This window comes from Rattus norvegicus, chromosome 8, assembly GCF_021556685.1.
Source record: "Rattus norvegicus strain SHRSP/BbbUtx chromosome 8, alternate assembly SHRSP_T2T, whole genome shotgun sequence".
NCBI lineage: Eukaryota > Metazoa > Chordata > Mammalia > Rodentia > Muridae > Rattus > Rattus norvegicus.
The window spans coordinates 23,266,029-23,283,165 of NC_141541.1; the positions used below are offsets into that span (position 1 = coordinate 23,266,029).

At 35.1% G+C, this 17,137-nt stretch overlaps 1 protein-coding gene across 1 annotated transcript; it reads right to left on the reverse strand.

Moving 5' to 3' along the window:
• Positions 1 to 15,732: 15,732 nt before the first annotated feature.
• Or7g31 (olfactory receptor family 7 subfamily G member 31) lies at positions 15,733 to 16,671 on the reverse strand. Its single transcript, NM_001000876.1, has one exon. It carries the CDS (start codon positions 16,669 to 16,671, stop codon positions 15,733 to 15,735), a length of 939 nt encoding a protein of 312 aa, NP_001000876.1.
• Positions 16,672 to 17,137: the final 466 nt, after the last annotated feature.

A 17,137-nucleotide genomic window follows, 5' to 3' on the forward strand; every position in this document is an offset into this window, starting at 1 on the left:
TTTCTAAGAGGATTTCCCCAACTCCCAATCCCATCCTGCCTGTCCAGGCCTCCCCATTCCTTGAGGCATCAAGGCTCTCAAGGGTTACATGTTTCTTCTCTCACTGAGGCCAGATCAGGCAGTACTCTGCTGTATGCTAGTCAGGAGGCCTCCTATTAGCTAGTGTGTGCTATCTAGTTCATGGCTCATTATCAGAGAGATCTTGAGGGTCCAGGGCAATTGAGACTGCTGGTCTTTCTATAGTTCCTTTCAAGATATACATATTTTATGAAAGACCACGTGTAATTTTGGGGGTATTTTCTACACAATTTAGAGTCTACTCCAAAACTTGTAGTACGTGTGTCTGACTGGGTATGTTCATATATGTGCATGTATACAAGTATGTGTGTATGTGTGTGTGTGTACATACCTGCACATGTATATGTGTTTTCTTTCCTTATGCTCTCCTCTAATTATTTCAGAATTTGAGGCTTGAAATTAAAGTGCTTGGGTCTCTTTGTATTGATTTTTTGTGTAGATTAACATTCTCCTAATTGTGAAATTGATATTTTGTCAACATCATTTGTTGACTCCTTTATAAAAATTATGTTGTCACAGAAAAATGAGTTTATATCTGAATAATTCTTGGTTCTACTTGAGTTCACAGCAGGGCACAGGGTTAAACACGGGCCCTGGACATTTAGTGTGCTTTCTTCTGTTTCTTTGGAAAGCCAGCTCTGGGTTTCACAGCCTGTCCAGAACTAACTGCTATTGAGGCTATATTGGCAGCATGCATACCATTCTAGAACAGAACTACACTAGCAAAATGTTTTCTGTAACTATACATTTCTTTTTTATTTTAGTTTATTTGTTTTATGAAAAATGTACTATTTAGCCACCTTTTGTATGGATTTCATCATATTTTAATATTTGTATGACTTCTTTTTGCACTCTTCTTTATGACCTCATACTGAGAAATTTTTTGTACTATATTCTTAACCAGAAGTCTTCTCTAGTTCAGTGAACAATTTTAAAACATTAAAGTAATTAATAGATCTTTTGTTCCAGTGAATTTAAATTTATGTGAGCAAATTATTCACACGTTCAACCACATATTCCTTGTCTGGAAGCTCAGCAAAGTCGTTCAAGAAGACTGGGTTACTATAAACTACTGACTTGTTAACCTGATGAACACCAAACCCACTTTGTATCCTGTATGCTCAATCATTGATTATTTTCTTGAGTCCTAAGAAATAGTAACTATTAATGCACACTGAAACTAGAAAGCTAGCTTTCTTGTAAAATGTCACATTTGTTTAAAAACTACATGTGGAATAACTAAGTCTCAAGTAGCTAGGCATACCTATGAGGTGCTTTTCTTAATTAAATCATTTGAATTGAAATGATTCACATTGAATTTAGATAATTAATGATGGCAATATTCACCTTATATATGCACTATAACTTTTTCTGCTAATTTATATAAAGAATATAGAAGGAAGAATCTCTTGCTCTTTGCCTGATTAATTAATAATTAAGTTCATTCCCATATTGCCATTAAAGCCTACTTCTATAGGATTCTGCAATATACTGGTGCCTAGCTAAGAAATCCTGCCTCTGTGATTGAACGCTACTGGATTATTGGACCTTCCATTGGTAGATATCCATAATTAGAGTAATTGGACAACAGCCTGTATTTGTGTGTGTGTGTGTGTGTGTGTGTGTGTGTGTGTGTGTGTGTGTTATATCAATAACGTTCCTCTAGAGATCACTAATACAAATTTTCATACCCAAAGTGAATCTAAAGAGACATAATTTTTAAGTACCTGAAATCAGCTTTCTAATTTAAGGACATGTACAATAACTGAAGCCTCTCCAGTTATTGATACCTTTCTTAGAAACTGAAAGAGTACCGAAAATACATGATGAGAATTATTTTAAAAATGTAAAGACAAATTAACTTGATTCTAATAATTTACTAGCTGTAAGCTGAAAGGATTTTGGTGATACTGTGTGTAAAACTTTCAATAATTTTGGCAAAAAATAAGAAAACTAACTATGCGGGTTGTTGCTTCCAGAGACTCTTGTCAAATTAACAAGTCAAAATAATGTGTTCCATATTAATATTTACAAACTTCTAACATCACAGAATGAGGTAACAATAGCTATCAAGTAAATGAAGTGTGCAAGTTCACAATGATAAAAATTCTTTCAAAATTTTGAATTTATCAAAATGTACCCTAATGCAAAGGATTTAGAGATTCCTAATATCCAGCTTTTTACTACTTATGAAAGAATTTTAAGGTTGAGAGAATTTGCAAGGCTAGCATAGATATGTTGGGTGAAGCCTAATTTATCCTCCACAATGAGAAGGGCAAGAAAACTTTACCATCACTAATCCTTCAAGACAAAAAATTGTGAGAGGAGCACCAGCACACTTGAAGTTCTCTGTCTTAGCCCCATTTCTGTGTAATAACTTATGATCAGATATGATGGTGGTCAGTTGATAAATTAAATGCAGTGAGATTAATTGAGCCCTGAAGTAGGATATACAAGGAAGCACTTGCTCAACAAAAAAAGGTGATTATAATTATTATAATTAGCAGTATAGACAAAGGAATGTCCATAATAACCTGACCCATAATGGGGAGGACTCAAAGAATAAATTTGATGTTAATATGATCCACATTAACTTTTAACAATGCCTAATAAATCATGTTATTTTCACGTATGCAATATATAAATAATCTACTAAAATCCCAGGTACTCTGAAATACCCAGGATCACAGGAGAGGCCACAATATCTGCCCCAACACCTGCACCAACATATGGAGTAACTGGGTCTCCCAGTATTCAGGGACCCGGGGACCTCCACCCAGCTAGCTATATAGTTGCCTTCTGGTCTAAACCAGTCACCTGAACAGATATTTGGTGCTGGCTCTGTATTTACTATTACAACACCGATTTTGGGTGATCAAACACACCCAGTATCAGAGGTGCTTTGAAACACTCAGGATCACAGAATCAGAGAGAAAACTCCACTTGGAGGAGATCGGACACAACAAAGATCTCAAGATCACAGGATCTCAGAATTGTAGGATCACAGGATTCTAATGAGTTCTTACACAACCTCGATCATAGGAAGGACAGGCTGGAGTCAGAGACAGCAAAGATAGGTAACTAGTCATAATCAGATGGCAAGTGGCAAGCAAAAGAACATAAGTAACAGAAACCAAAGCTAGATGGCTTCATCAGATACCAGTTCTCTCACTACAGCAAGTCCTAACTACCCCACCACACAGGAAAAGCCAGACTTGACTTAAAAATGACATCTCATGATGATAACAGAGGTCTTTAGGAAGGACATAAATAACTTCCTTAAAGAAATACTGGAGAACACAGGTAAAGAGGGAGAAGCCCTTAAAGAGGAAACAAAAATCACTTAAAGAATTTCAGGAAAACACAAGCAAAGAGGTGACAGAATTGAAAAAAGCCATTCAGGATCTAAAAATGGAAATAGAAACAATAAAGAAATCAAAAAAGGAGACAGCCTGGAGATAGAAAATCTAGGAAAGAGAACTGGAGTCATATATGCAAGAATCACAAACAGAAAACAAAAGAGAGAAAAGAGAATCTCAGGTGCAGAAGATACTATAGTAAACATTGAAACAATAGTCAAAGAAATGCAAAAAGCAAAATGATCCTAACCCAAAACATACAGGAAATCCAGGACACAATGAGAAGGCCAAACCTAAAGGTAATAGATATAGAAGAGAGTGCAGATTCCCAACTCAAATTTCCAGTAAATATTTTCAACAAAATTATAGAAGAAAACTTCACTAATGTAAAACAAGAAATGCTCATGATCATACAAGAAGCCAACAGAACTCCATATAGACAAGACCAGAAATGAAACTCTCCCCATCACATAATAATCAAACACCAAATGCACAAAACAAAGAAAGAATATGAAAAGCAGTAATGGAGAAAAGGGAAAGTAACATATAAAGGTAGACCTATTAGAATTATTACAGGCTTCTCACCAGAGACTACTGAAGCTACAAGACCCTGTGCAGATGTCATACAGAGCATAAGAGGACACAAATGCCACCCCAGGATACAATATTGAGCAAAATTCTCTATTACCATAGATGGAGAAACCAAGATATTCCATGACATAATCAAATTTACACAATATCCTCACACAAATCTAGGCCTACAAAGGATAATAGATAGAAAACTTCAATACAAGGAGAGAAATTAACCCTGGAAAAAGCCAGAAATAAGAAATAATCTTCTTTTAACAAGCACAAAAGAAGATAGACATTTCACTGTTATCAAAAAAAAAGAAAGAAAAGAAAGAAAAAAGAAAAAAAGGAAAGAAAGTATAAGTCCCTTTAACTTAATATCTCTTAACATCAATGAGATTAATTCCGCAATAAAAAGACATAGACTAACTGACAGGATATCTAATCAGGACTAAGGATTTTGCTACATACAGGAAATGTACCTAAGTAACAAAGACAGACACTTCATTGGGATAAAGACTGGTAGAATATTTTCAAAGCAAATAGTCCCAAGAAAGAAGTTGGAGTAGCCATTGTGATATCAAATAAAATCGACTTTAAATGAAAATTTCTGAAAAAAGATAAGGTAGAACACTTCATACTCATTAAAAGAAAAATCTACCAAGATGAAATGTCAATTCTTAATATCTGTGCTCCAAATGCAAGGGCACCCCCATTCATAAACGAAACTTTACTAAAACTCGAAGCACAAACTACACTCACATAAAAAAAAGTGTGAGATCTGTCCACTCCCAGCAATGGACAGATCATGGAAAAAGAATCTAAGCAGAGACACAGTGAAACTAACAGAAGCTATGAAACAAATGGATTTAAACATATATCTATAGAATATTAAATCCTGAAACAAAAGAATACACTTTCTTCTTAGCACCTCATATTACCACCTCTAACATTCTCCATATATTTGGTCACAAAACAGGCCTCAACAGATATAAGATGACAGAAATAATCCCATGCATCCTATTAGATTACCATGGACTAAAGCTGCTATTCAATACTAACAAAAATAACAAAAAGCCCACATATACATGGAAGCTGACCAATGCTTTACTCAATGATAATTTGGTCAAGGAAGAAATAAAGAAAGCAACTAAAGACTTTTTTTATAATTTAATGATAATGAAGGCAAAACAAACCCAAAGTTATAGGACAAAATGGAAGCAGTCGTAAGAGGAAAACTCATAGCTCTGCATGTCTCCAGAAGGAAACTAGAGAGAATATATATTAGCAGCTTGACAGCATAACTGAAAGCTCTAGAAAAAGAAAAAGCAAATGAACCCAAGAGTAGTAGATGGTAAGATATAATCAAATTCAGGGCTGAATATACCAAGCAGAAATAAATAGGATGATACAAAGAATCTATAAATCAGGAGCTGATTCTTTGAGAAAACCAACAAGATAGATAATCCTTTAGCCAGACTAACCAGAGGGCATAGATATAGTATCCAAATAAGCAAAATCAGGAATCATACAAAATATATAACCACAGAAACACAGGAAATAAAAAAACCATCAGATCCAACTACAAATGCCTATACTAAAGAAAACAGAAAAATCTGGATGAAATGGACAATTTTTTTAAAAGAGATATCATGTACCTAAGTTAAACTAGGATCAGATAAAGAATCCCATCACTACTAAAGAGATACAAACTGTCATTACAAGTCTCCCAACCAAAAAATGTCCAGGACCAGATGGACTTAGTGCTGAATTCTTTTTGAGAGTCAAAGAAGACCTATTACCAATACTGTCCAAACTATTCCACAAAATAGTAACACTACTCAATTCAGTCTTTGAAGCCACAATTACACTTATAGCTAAACCATACAAAGACCAAACAGAGAAAGAGAACTTCAAACCAATTTCTCCTATTAATATTGATGCCAAAATCACTCTAAAATTCTCACAAACCAGATCAAATAACACACCAATAGGATCATCCATTATGACCAATTAGGATTCATCATAGGGATGCAAGGATGGGTCAATGTAGGGAAATTTATCAATGTGATCCACTATGTAAACAAACTCAAAGGAAAAAAAAACACATGATCATTTCATTAGATGTTGAGATGCATTTGATAAAATTCAATACCCCTTCGTGATAAAAATCTAGAAAGGTCAGTAATTCAAGGCCAATACCTAAGCATAATAAAAGCAATTTGCAGTAAACCAGTAGCCAACAACAATCTAAATGGAAAGAAATCTGAAACAATCCCACCTATTCAATATAGTACTCAAAGTCCTGGGTAGACAAATTAGACAACAAAAGGAGGTAAAAGGACACAAATTTGAAAGGAAGAAGTAAAAATATCACTATTTGTAGATGATAAGATAGTATACTTAAGTGACCCCTAAAATTCCACCAGAGAACTCCTAAACCAGATAATCAATTCAGCAAAATGGATGGATATAAAATTTACTCAAACAAACCAGTAGCCTTCCTCTACTCAAGGAAAAACAGGAAGAAAACTCAAGAAGTTAGTCTCCAGAGAGACAAATAACCCTATTAAAATGGGGTACAGAGCTAAACAAAACATTCCAGATGAGGAATATCGAATGGCCGAAAAGCACCTAAAGAAATGTTCAATATCCTTAGACATCAGGGAAATGAAAGTCAAAACAACCCTGAGATTCCAACTCAAAACAGTAAAAATGGCTAAGATAAAAAATTCAGATGACAGCAGATGCTGGACAAGATGTAGAGAAAGAGGAGCACTCCTCCATTGTTGGTGGGATTGCACACTGGTACAATCACTCTGGATATCAGTCTGGAGGTTTCTCAGAAAATTGGACATTCTACTACCTGAAGACCCATCTATACTGCTCCTGGGCATATACCCAAATTATGTTCCAACATACAACAAAGACACATGCTCCTATGATCATAGCAACCTTATATATAATAGTCAGAAGCTGGAAAGAACCCAGAAGCCCATCAACACAGGAATGGATTTTTAAAAAGGTGGTACATCTACACAATGGAGTACTACTCAGCTATCAAAAACAATGACATCATGAAATTCATTGGCAAATGGAATGAACTGGAAAATATTATCCTGTGTGAGGCAACCCAATCCCAGAAAAATACATTTGGTATGCACTCACTAATAAGTGAATATTAGTGTGAAAGCTCAAATTGCCCAAGATGCAATCGACAGACCACAGGAAGCTCAAGAAGAAGGATGACCAAAATGCACATGCTCCCATCCCTTCTTAAAAGGGGTGACATTAATATCCATAAGAGGGGATATGGAGGCAAAGTTTAGTCCAGTTACTGGGCTAAAATGTCTGGATTCTTATTGTTTAAAAGTAATATGTTTCTTCTGTATTATAGCTTGAGAGAACTACTTGTTTTCTTATATGAGGTCTTATATGCACAATGAAAGCTAGTCCTTGGGGAGATGGATAAAGAAAAATTATTGGTCAAGGTCTCTAGGCCTGTGTCTCAAGTGTATCTTAGGCAGTAGAAGTTTATGTTCTGCCTCTGTAATAATCAATTTCAACAATGAGAGATTGATATTTGGGCTGTCTCATTTTTAGCCCTCAATATACATACATGCATGTGGCATCAAATGGACTGAACAGGTGAAATAGATATAGCTCCAGATAGAGATAAATAAATAATTTATATATGGGATAATTATATATAATAATATATAATACACACACAATGTATAAAATAGTACACTACAGGAATTTGAAGGAGGTCTGGAAAGAGTCTATAGGACTATTGGAGGTAGAAAGGGAGAGGAAGAACATGGCATTTAAATTATAATCATAAAAATAAGCAAAGAGATAATTTTCTAAACATATACCAGGCACCCAAGTTAAATCAGGAACAGACAAAGCATCTAAATAACCCAATAAATCCTAAAGGAATAGAAGCAGTCATTAAAAGGCTCCCAACCAGAAGGAGCACAGGAGCAGATGGGCTTAGTGCATAATTCTATCAGAGCTTCACAAAAGACCTCATACCAACACTGTCCAAACTATTCCACAAAAATGGAAGCAGATGGAGTTCTACCAAATTCCTTCTATGAAGTGACAGTTACTCTAATACCTAAAGCACACAAAGACCCAACAAAGAAAGTGAACATCAGACCAATTTCCCACACAAAATCGACACAAAAATACTCACTAAAACTCTTGCAAAATGAATCCAAGAACACATCAAAACGATCATCCCTCATGATCAACTAGGCTTCATCCCAGGGATGCAGGGATAGTTCAATATATGGAAAACCATCAATGTAATCCACTACATAAACAAACTCAAAGATAAAAACCACATGATCATTTCATTAGAAGCTGAGAAAGCATATGACAAAATTCAACACTCCTTCGTGATAAAAGTCCTGGAAAGATCAGGAATTCAAGGCCCATAGCTACAAGAGTAAAAGCCTTATACAGCAAACCAACAGCAAACATTAAATTAAATGGAGAGAAACTTGAAGTAATCCCACTAAAATGATGGACTAGACAAGGCTGCCCACTCTCTCCCTACTTTTTAAATATAGTTCTCAAAATTCTAGTCATAACAATCAGAAAACAAGAGGAGATCAAAAGGGTACAAATTAGAAAGGAAGAGGTCAAAATACCACCACTTGCAGATGATATGATAGCATACTTAAGTGACCCCAAAAGTTCCACCAGAGAACTACTTAGCCTGATAAACAACTTCAGCAAAGTGACTGTGTATAAAATTAACTCAATCAAATCAGTAGCCTTCCTCTACTCAAAGAATAAACAGGCTAAGAAAGAAATTAGGGAAACGATACCCTTCATAATAGCCCCAAATAATATAAAGTACCTCAGTGTGACTTTAACCAAGCATGTGAAAAATCTGTATGATAAGAACTTCAAGTCTCTGAAGAAATTAATTGAGGAAGATCTCAGATGTAAAGACATCCCATGCTCATGGACTGGCAAGATTAATATAGTAAAAATGGCCAGTTTACAAAAGCAATCTACTGAATCAAATGCAATCCCCATCAAAATTCCAATTCAGTTCTTCATAGAGTTAGAAAGAACAATTTGCAAATTCATTTGGAATAACAAAACACCCAGGATAGCTGAAATTATCCTCAACAATAAAAGAATTTCTGGAGAAATCACCATCACTGACCTTAAGCAGTATTACAGAGCAATAGTCATAAAAACTTCTATGGTATTAGTACAAAGAAAGGCAGACAGACCACTGGGATAGAATTAAAGACCCAGAAGTGAACCCACACATCTATGATCCCTTGATTTTTGACAAAGGAGCCAAAACCATCCAATGGAAAAAAGCATTTTCAACAAATGGTTCTGGTTCAATTAGAGATCAGCAGGTAGAAGAATGCAAATGGATCCATTCTTATCACCCTGTACAAAGCCTAAGTCCAAGTGGGTCAAGGACCTCCACATCAAACCAGATACACTCAAACTAATAGAAGAAAAAGTGGGAAAAAGTCTTGAACACATGGGCACTGGGCACTGTCAGAACAAAACAGCAACCAACTGATTGGGAAAAGATCTTTACCAATCCTACTTCCAATAGGAAGCTAATACCCAAAATACACAAAGAACTCACAAAGTTAGACTCCAGAGAGTTTAATGACCCAATTAAAAATTGGGGTACATTTCTAAACAAAGAATTTACAGCAGAGGGATAGTGAATGGCTGAGAAACACCTAAAGAAATGTTCAACATCCTTAGTCATCAGGGAAATGCACATCAAAACAACCCTGAGATTCCACTTCACACCAGTCAGAATGGCTAAGATAAAAACTCAGGTGACAGCAGATGCTGATGAGGACGTGGAGAAAGATGAACACTCCTCCATTGTTGGTGGGATTGCAGACTGGTAAAACCTCTCTGGAAATCAGTCTGGAGATTACTAAGAAATTTGGACATTCCACTACCTGAGGACCCAGCTATATCACTCCTGGGCATATCCCCAAATATGCTCCAACATACAACAAAGACACATCCTCCCCTATGTTCATAGCAGTCTTATTTATAATAGCCAGAAACTGGAAAGAACCTAGATGCCCTTCAAGAGAGGAATGGGTTCATAAATGTGGTACATTTACACGATAGAGTACTACTCAGCTATCAAAAACAATGACTGCATGAAATTCTTAGACAAATGGATGGAACTAGAAAATATCATCCTGAGAGAGGGAACCCTATCACAGAAAAACACACATTATATACACTCATTGATAAGTGGATATTAGCCCAAATGCTCGAATTACCCAAGATGCAATGCTTGGACTACAGGAAAATCAAGAAGCATGACCAAAATTTTGATGCTTCACTCCTTCTTTAAAATGGGAACAAAAATATCCACAGGTGGGGATAGGTAGGCAAAATTTACAGCAGATACTAAAGGAAAGTTCCCTCAGAGCTGCCCTACCTGTGGGCCGTATATAGCCACCAAAACTAGGTAAGATGGATGAAGCTAAGAAATGCATACTCACAGGAACCGGATATAGATCTCTCCTGCGAGACACATCCACAACATGTCAAATACTGAGGCGAATGCTAGCAGCAAACCACTGAACTGAGAACAGGACCCCCATTGGAGGAATAAGAGAAAAGACTGAAAGAGCCAAAGGGGCTTTCAACCCCACAAGACCAACAATGACAAGCCAACGAGAGCTTCCAGGGACTAAACCAAAGACTACCCAAAGACTTACATCGACTGACCCTGGGCTCCAACTTCATTTGTAGCAGTGAATAAACTTGTTGGGGCACTAGTGGAAGGGGATGCCCTTGGTCTTGCCAAGGTTGGACCCCCAGTGTAGGGGATTGTTATGGGGGGGTGCTAAGTGGGGGTAGATGGGGAGGGAACACCCGTATAGAAGGGGGGAGATCAGTGAGTGGGCTGGACAGGAAACTTGGAAAGGGAATAGCATTTGAAATGTAAACAAGAAATACCAAATTCAATAAAAATGGTGAAAAAGAAGTATTAGAATTCAAAATATAGAAGTATTTTAAATTAAAAAAATATATAAAAGGAAAGGAAATGTGAATAATGTCTTCTAAGTCCTTGTACATTTCCTCCAGTTGCTCAACTTGATATGTCCAGCAACGTATTACGTTGTGAATTATTCTGTCCTTTCTCAAATGGTAAGACAAATTATAGATGATATTCATATGGATATGAATATGAATTATAGAACATATAGAAATATCCTACAAAAATGAGTAATTCTTAAATAAGTTGAAATATAAATTGTAGGAAAATAAAGGAACATGTTCACAAATATAGTGAGATCAGGGTGAAACAAAACAGGAGTGTAATATCATATAGGCCACATTAAACAATAATTACTATTTTTAAATCATTATATTATATTACAGTTTGTATGCATTATCTTATATATAGTGTATTTTTGATCCTATTCCATCATCCATTATCTTCTGTTACTTCCCTCTCTCCGACACCAATTGCAATAGTTCCTAAATCTGAAAATAAAATAACTGTTTCAAAATTAGGGGTTTAGAGAAGTGTAGAGTCAAGGGAGGGTGGCATGGAATGATGAAGATTCCATATTCAGAGTGAAGTTCTCAAAAAAATAAAATGAATTAAAATTCATTTGGGAAACTTTTTAATAAAAATCTAAATTATACACTCCTGAGTATAATGGGTAAATTTTCAATTTGAGGTTTAGAACGCTACATGGTGAATTTAACAAGGCAAGGGAATAGCAATAGACTATTTTTGGGCACTAATATTAATAGCTCCCTCATTAATGAAGTTCTTGGGCTACACATGATGAAAGCACACTGTATGATTTATTTATTTTTATATAATTCTCTTACTTACAGGGCTCCTAGGGATGCCATTTGCTCCACTTCTTTCTTCTTTCTAAATTACTGCCATACCACATACCTTGTACACATACATGTCAACATCTATCTACATTTTTATTTGGATTTTATCATTCCTGTTAACATATGTAAGAATGACCTACAACATCACACACTGATAATTTACACATTTCCTTTTAATTCTATGAGTATTTATATTTATTATTTACATAAATATAAATCACAAAATTACAAATGAATGGCAAAATGAAAAATCTCAGGTTTTGTACTATAGACAGAACAACAAACATAGATTCTGATTACCTACATTTTTGTTACTGTCAACAGTTATCATGTCATTAATATTTACATAATCAAATGCAAAATTATGCACCTATTCTTTTTTTTTTCTTTTTTTTGGAGCTGGGGAACCAAACTCAGGGCCTTGCACTTGCTAGGCAAGCGCTCTACCACTGAGCTAAATCCCCAACCCCTATGCACCTATTCTTAATAATGTTATTAAAGTCTACCTTATGTGAAATAAACATAATATATTAAGTCTCCCCAATTTTATATACCTGATATTTTATGTTTATAGGTGTAAAAACATATATGTATATAAGATAGATGTGTGTATACATCAGAGAATTCTTTTTTTTTTCATCTTTTTTTTTCATCTTTATTAACTTGAGTGTTTCTTATTTACATTTCGATTGTTATTCCCCTTCCCGGATTCTGGGCCAACATCCCCCTAACCCCTCCCGGTCCCCTTCTGTATGGGTGTTCCCCTCCCCATCGTCCCCCCATTACCGCCCTCCCCACAACAATCACATTCACTGGGGGTTCAGTCTTGGCAGAACCAAGGGCTTCCCCTTCCACTGGTGCTCTTACCAGGCTGTTCACTGCTAAGTATGCAGTTGGAGTCAAGGGTCAATCTATGTATAGTCTTTGGGTAGTGGCTTAGTCCCTGGAAGATCACATCAGAGAATTCTTAATCAAAACAGGTATTAGCTTATCTATGAGAAAATTCTGCTTGTGCCTTAGTAAAACATTTCAGTTTTTCCTCTTGAATGTATTTGAGATTCCTTTATTCTGTTATATTTATAGTGCATTAATTTTTAAAAATTATTTTATATCTGTAGCAGTAAATATTAAAAATTTACATTCATGTTTGGGTGTGTTGCTTGCATGAACATCTATATACCAAGTACATGCCTGCTGCCCATAGGGTACTGATAGGAATGTCAGAACTGCAGTTACAAATACCTGAATTTCTCACATAGGTTCAAGCAATTGACCCAAGTACTCTAGAAGAGAAAAGCAAGCACACTTATCCAATGAGAAATCTTTTATGCTCAATAGTTCATTAAATTTCTATAATTTTTGCAAGTATGAATAATGCATCTAAATCAATCCCACCCCTCCTGCCTAACTCAAATTCATCTTTGTCCTCCATCCTTACCTAATTCATGATCCCTCCGTTATTGTTCATGCACATACATATACATATATATGCATATATATAATATACATACTGTTGCACATCTGTACATAAAAGTATATATATATATATTCACATGTATATATACACATTTATATACGATCTACTAAATCACCACTAAATTAATTGTTTATAATTTCATGGGCAAGGATTGCACACTTAAGATAAGATATTCTTGAGAGAGAAAATTGATTGTTACTTTATTCATAATGTATAATATAGTAAACAAGTATGTAGAATGAATATACCCCCAAAAAGAGGCAATGAAGTTTTGAGATGATCTATAAGTCCATCAGAAAGTAATTGTGGAGTGGCTCTTTGGTTTCTGAATTCCATGTGATTTCTTGAACCTAATGTAAAACAGTGGTAATAATATAAAATAAATGAACAAGTTGCACAATATCTTATTCCATGTCTGGAACTGGACCATAATGTCTAATCTTAATGAAAATCTACTCCACAAATTAGCATTAACAATCTTGCAAATCCTGTGGTCTCCCGAGGGCTGCCACAAATTTTAAAGTTTACGAGATACTGCTTTAAAGTAATTCTTCTATTTGTAAGTCCAAACAATATAGAAAAGGTTTTCTTTTGATTGTCTGTACCTCCAAACTTGTTTTTCCACATTTTCTGTGTATACCACCTTTCAGTCAAACTTTAAATGATTACTAAGTTATTAACACATTGTGCAAAGAGCTAAGAATAAAATCAAATATTTTAGCTTTATTTATTCATAACTATTCACTACTTTCCAGATTTGGTGTTTGCATGGCAATGCTTAATCAATACTTTTTCTCTTATTTGGTAAGTTCTTTTCTTAATCTCTTAGGTGGCATCTGAATAGAAGGCAAGGTACATAATATCAAGAAGAAATGTATACAGTAAAATATTATATATTTTCTTATAATGCAAATAAAAATAGGAACATCTACTACTTCTCAGAAGACAAAGTCACTGTAATATTTGTATATCATATTTCCAAGAATTAATGCTCCTACAGAACTTGGTTTTTCTTCTGGAAGACACACAATTGCTCATAAAAGCTAATATAATCTAAAGTGGTCTTAGTTTCAAAAGCTTTGAATTAAATTGTCTCCAGACATTTTCTTATTAAATTGTGTGTCTGCAGTCAGGTATATGAGCAAACATATGAAAGTATCCTATATAGAGGTCAAAGAATAACTTGCATGAGTCAGTTCTTTTCCTTTATCAGTAAAATGAGTTTTATATAATAATTTTTAACATTCTATCTATCTACCTATCAGTGAATCTATTTATCTATTTACCATCTATCATCTCTCTATCTACTATGTGTATATGTTCATACATATATGTGTCCCACACTCTATGGATTGCATATGAAACTCGGAGTAAAAATTATGGTAGTGATTTTCTACTTACACTATATGGAATCTAGAATGTACAATCATCAAGTATAGCAGTAAAACCTTTACCAACTGAGCCCTCTTACTGGCCTGAAATCTGGATATACTCAACCTACTAAAGGTATCAAGTTAAATGATATTTTGTGACATTATTCAGTGGGTCCAAGTAAAGATGCTTAGTCTTTGCCTCTTCTATCCTGATCATAAATTGCTGTTGAATTTGAATTCTATTTCCAGTACATGGAAGAAAGATAGTTGCGTGGAAGACTGATGAAAACAAAAATATCTTCAAATATAGACTCCACCATGAAATTTCTTATAAGGAAACAACTCTATTCACTTTTCTATGCTATTAATATTATTGTTTTGTGCAGCTATATCTAAAGATAACATCACCATTCAATAATAATTCTCTCAAAATCACCCAACACAACTAATATTACCATAATATATCTATTTAATTCATAATGACATTAAATTTTCTGAGTGATATTTACCACACAGTAACTTGAACTGTGACTAATATGTCACAGTAACAGTTTCACATAGAATACATGTCCACTTCCTTGTTCCACATAGAATTGTTATTTATATGTCATCTTCATAAACCCAGTTGTACACTTGGGAGAAAACTATTGTCTACTTTTAAATTGAAGCTTAGTATTGCTTCAGCATTTTCCTAACTATTTCATTTCTTATACATTCAAAGTTGAGACCGTACTACAACAATATTTTCTAAGACCAAAATATGTAGTTCATACAGGTTTGGTGGGACTTGGGAATATAAACTGTGTATAAATACCTATAAGTGTGTCATATAGTCACAGAACACAAAATAAGTGTTAAATTTTGACATAATTATAGCACAGTGATTATGTTGTGCCATTAGAAGCGTAGAGTATGAAGAGTGTGTATTTTGGTTTAGTAAAGTATTAGTTTACTTACTCTAGAATTTGATGTCACAATAAACGAAATATCATAGAAAAGAAGCCATGCCACTGAAGAATTTCCTCACAGCCTCTTTCATGTCTCTGTTCCTCAGACTGTAGATAAAGGGATTCAGCATTTGAGGTACAACAGAATACATCACTGAAGCCACTGCAGTCTTCCTGGATGAATCCATAATAATAGATGTAATATATACCCCAAAACCTGTCCCATAGAACAAGGACACAACTGACAGGTGAGACCCACAGGTGGAAAAGGCTTTATACTTTCCTTCTGATGATGCCATTCTCAAAACTGATGATATTATGTGAACATAAGAAAAAACTATTCCAGAGATAGGAATACCAATGAATATACATGAGGAAAGATAGATCAATATGTTATCAATGAGAATATCAGAGCAAGCCAACTTGATGATCTGGGGAAGTTCACAGAAGAAGTTTGATATTTCTAGGTGTTTGCAGAATGATAGTCGAAGCACCATAAGGCTGTGCATCAAAGAATCTACAACACTAATTACCAGGGACAATAGAATCAGCAGGACACAAAAACAGGGTTCCATGATAACTGTGTACCTCAGCGGGTGACAAATAGCAATATAGCGGTCATAAGCCATTACTGCAAGGAGGCAGTTTTCCATCCCACCAAAAATTAAGACAAAGCTCATTTGAGTGAGGCATCCTTTGTATGTGATGCTTTGACTATTTTCTTGTATGTTTGCCAGCATCTTTGGGATTGTGCTTGTACTTAAACAGATGTCATTTAAGGACAAATTTGAAAGAAATAAGTACATAGGGGTATGAAGATGGGAGTCATAGATAGAAATCAAGATTATAAGAAGATTTCCCAGGATGGTGACCAGATATATAGAAAAGAACACGCTGACCAAAATAGGCTGCAGTCTTGTGTCTTCTATCAGTCCCAGAAGAAGGAATACTGGAAAATCTGTTTGGTTACTCTTTTCCATGTTATTCATAAATTTGACTTAGATGGTGAAAAGTGGAAAAATCGATGACAAGTTTAAACCAAGTTTCCACACCTAGGGACTTGTTGAAATCTTATCCTTTGAAGTCTGAAGTTATAATTCACTAATTAAAGCATTAAGTACAAAAGCATGATTCTCAGAATTCTGAAGCCCAAAAACCAGCACAAAGACCAGGATGCTGCAGCAGCCCAACTGCAATCCAAATTTAGAAGTTTTGAATGTGTGATTTTGAAAAATCAATTGCATAAACAAGGTTCTGGTCATGAAGGAACACCATTATCACAAACATTTCATGAGGGATTATCAGGGACTGCCTCCTATGAGCATGCATGTCCCTGTGAGATTTAATATCCAAAGCTCTTCATTATACCTGTACTTGCTTCATTATTTTGACCTCATGAGTCCACTTCCTAAAAGACTGTAGGGGACTGAATTCATGTTCTGCACA

Excerpts from the sequence above, each read along its gene's own strand:
- Or7g31 (NM_001000876.1), bottom strand. The coding sequence starts at position 16,671 with ATGGAAAAGAGTAACCAAACAGATTTTCCAGTATTCCTTCTTCTGGGA.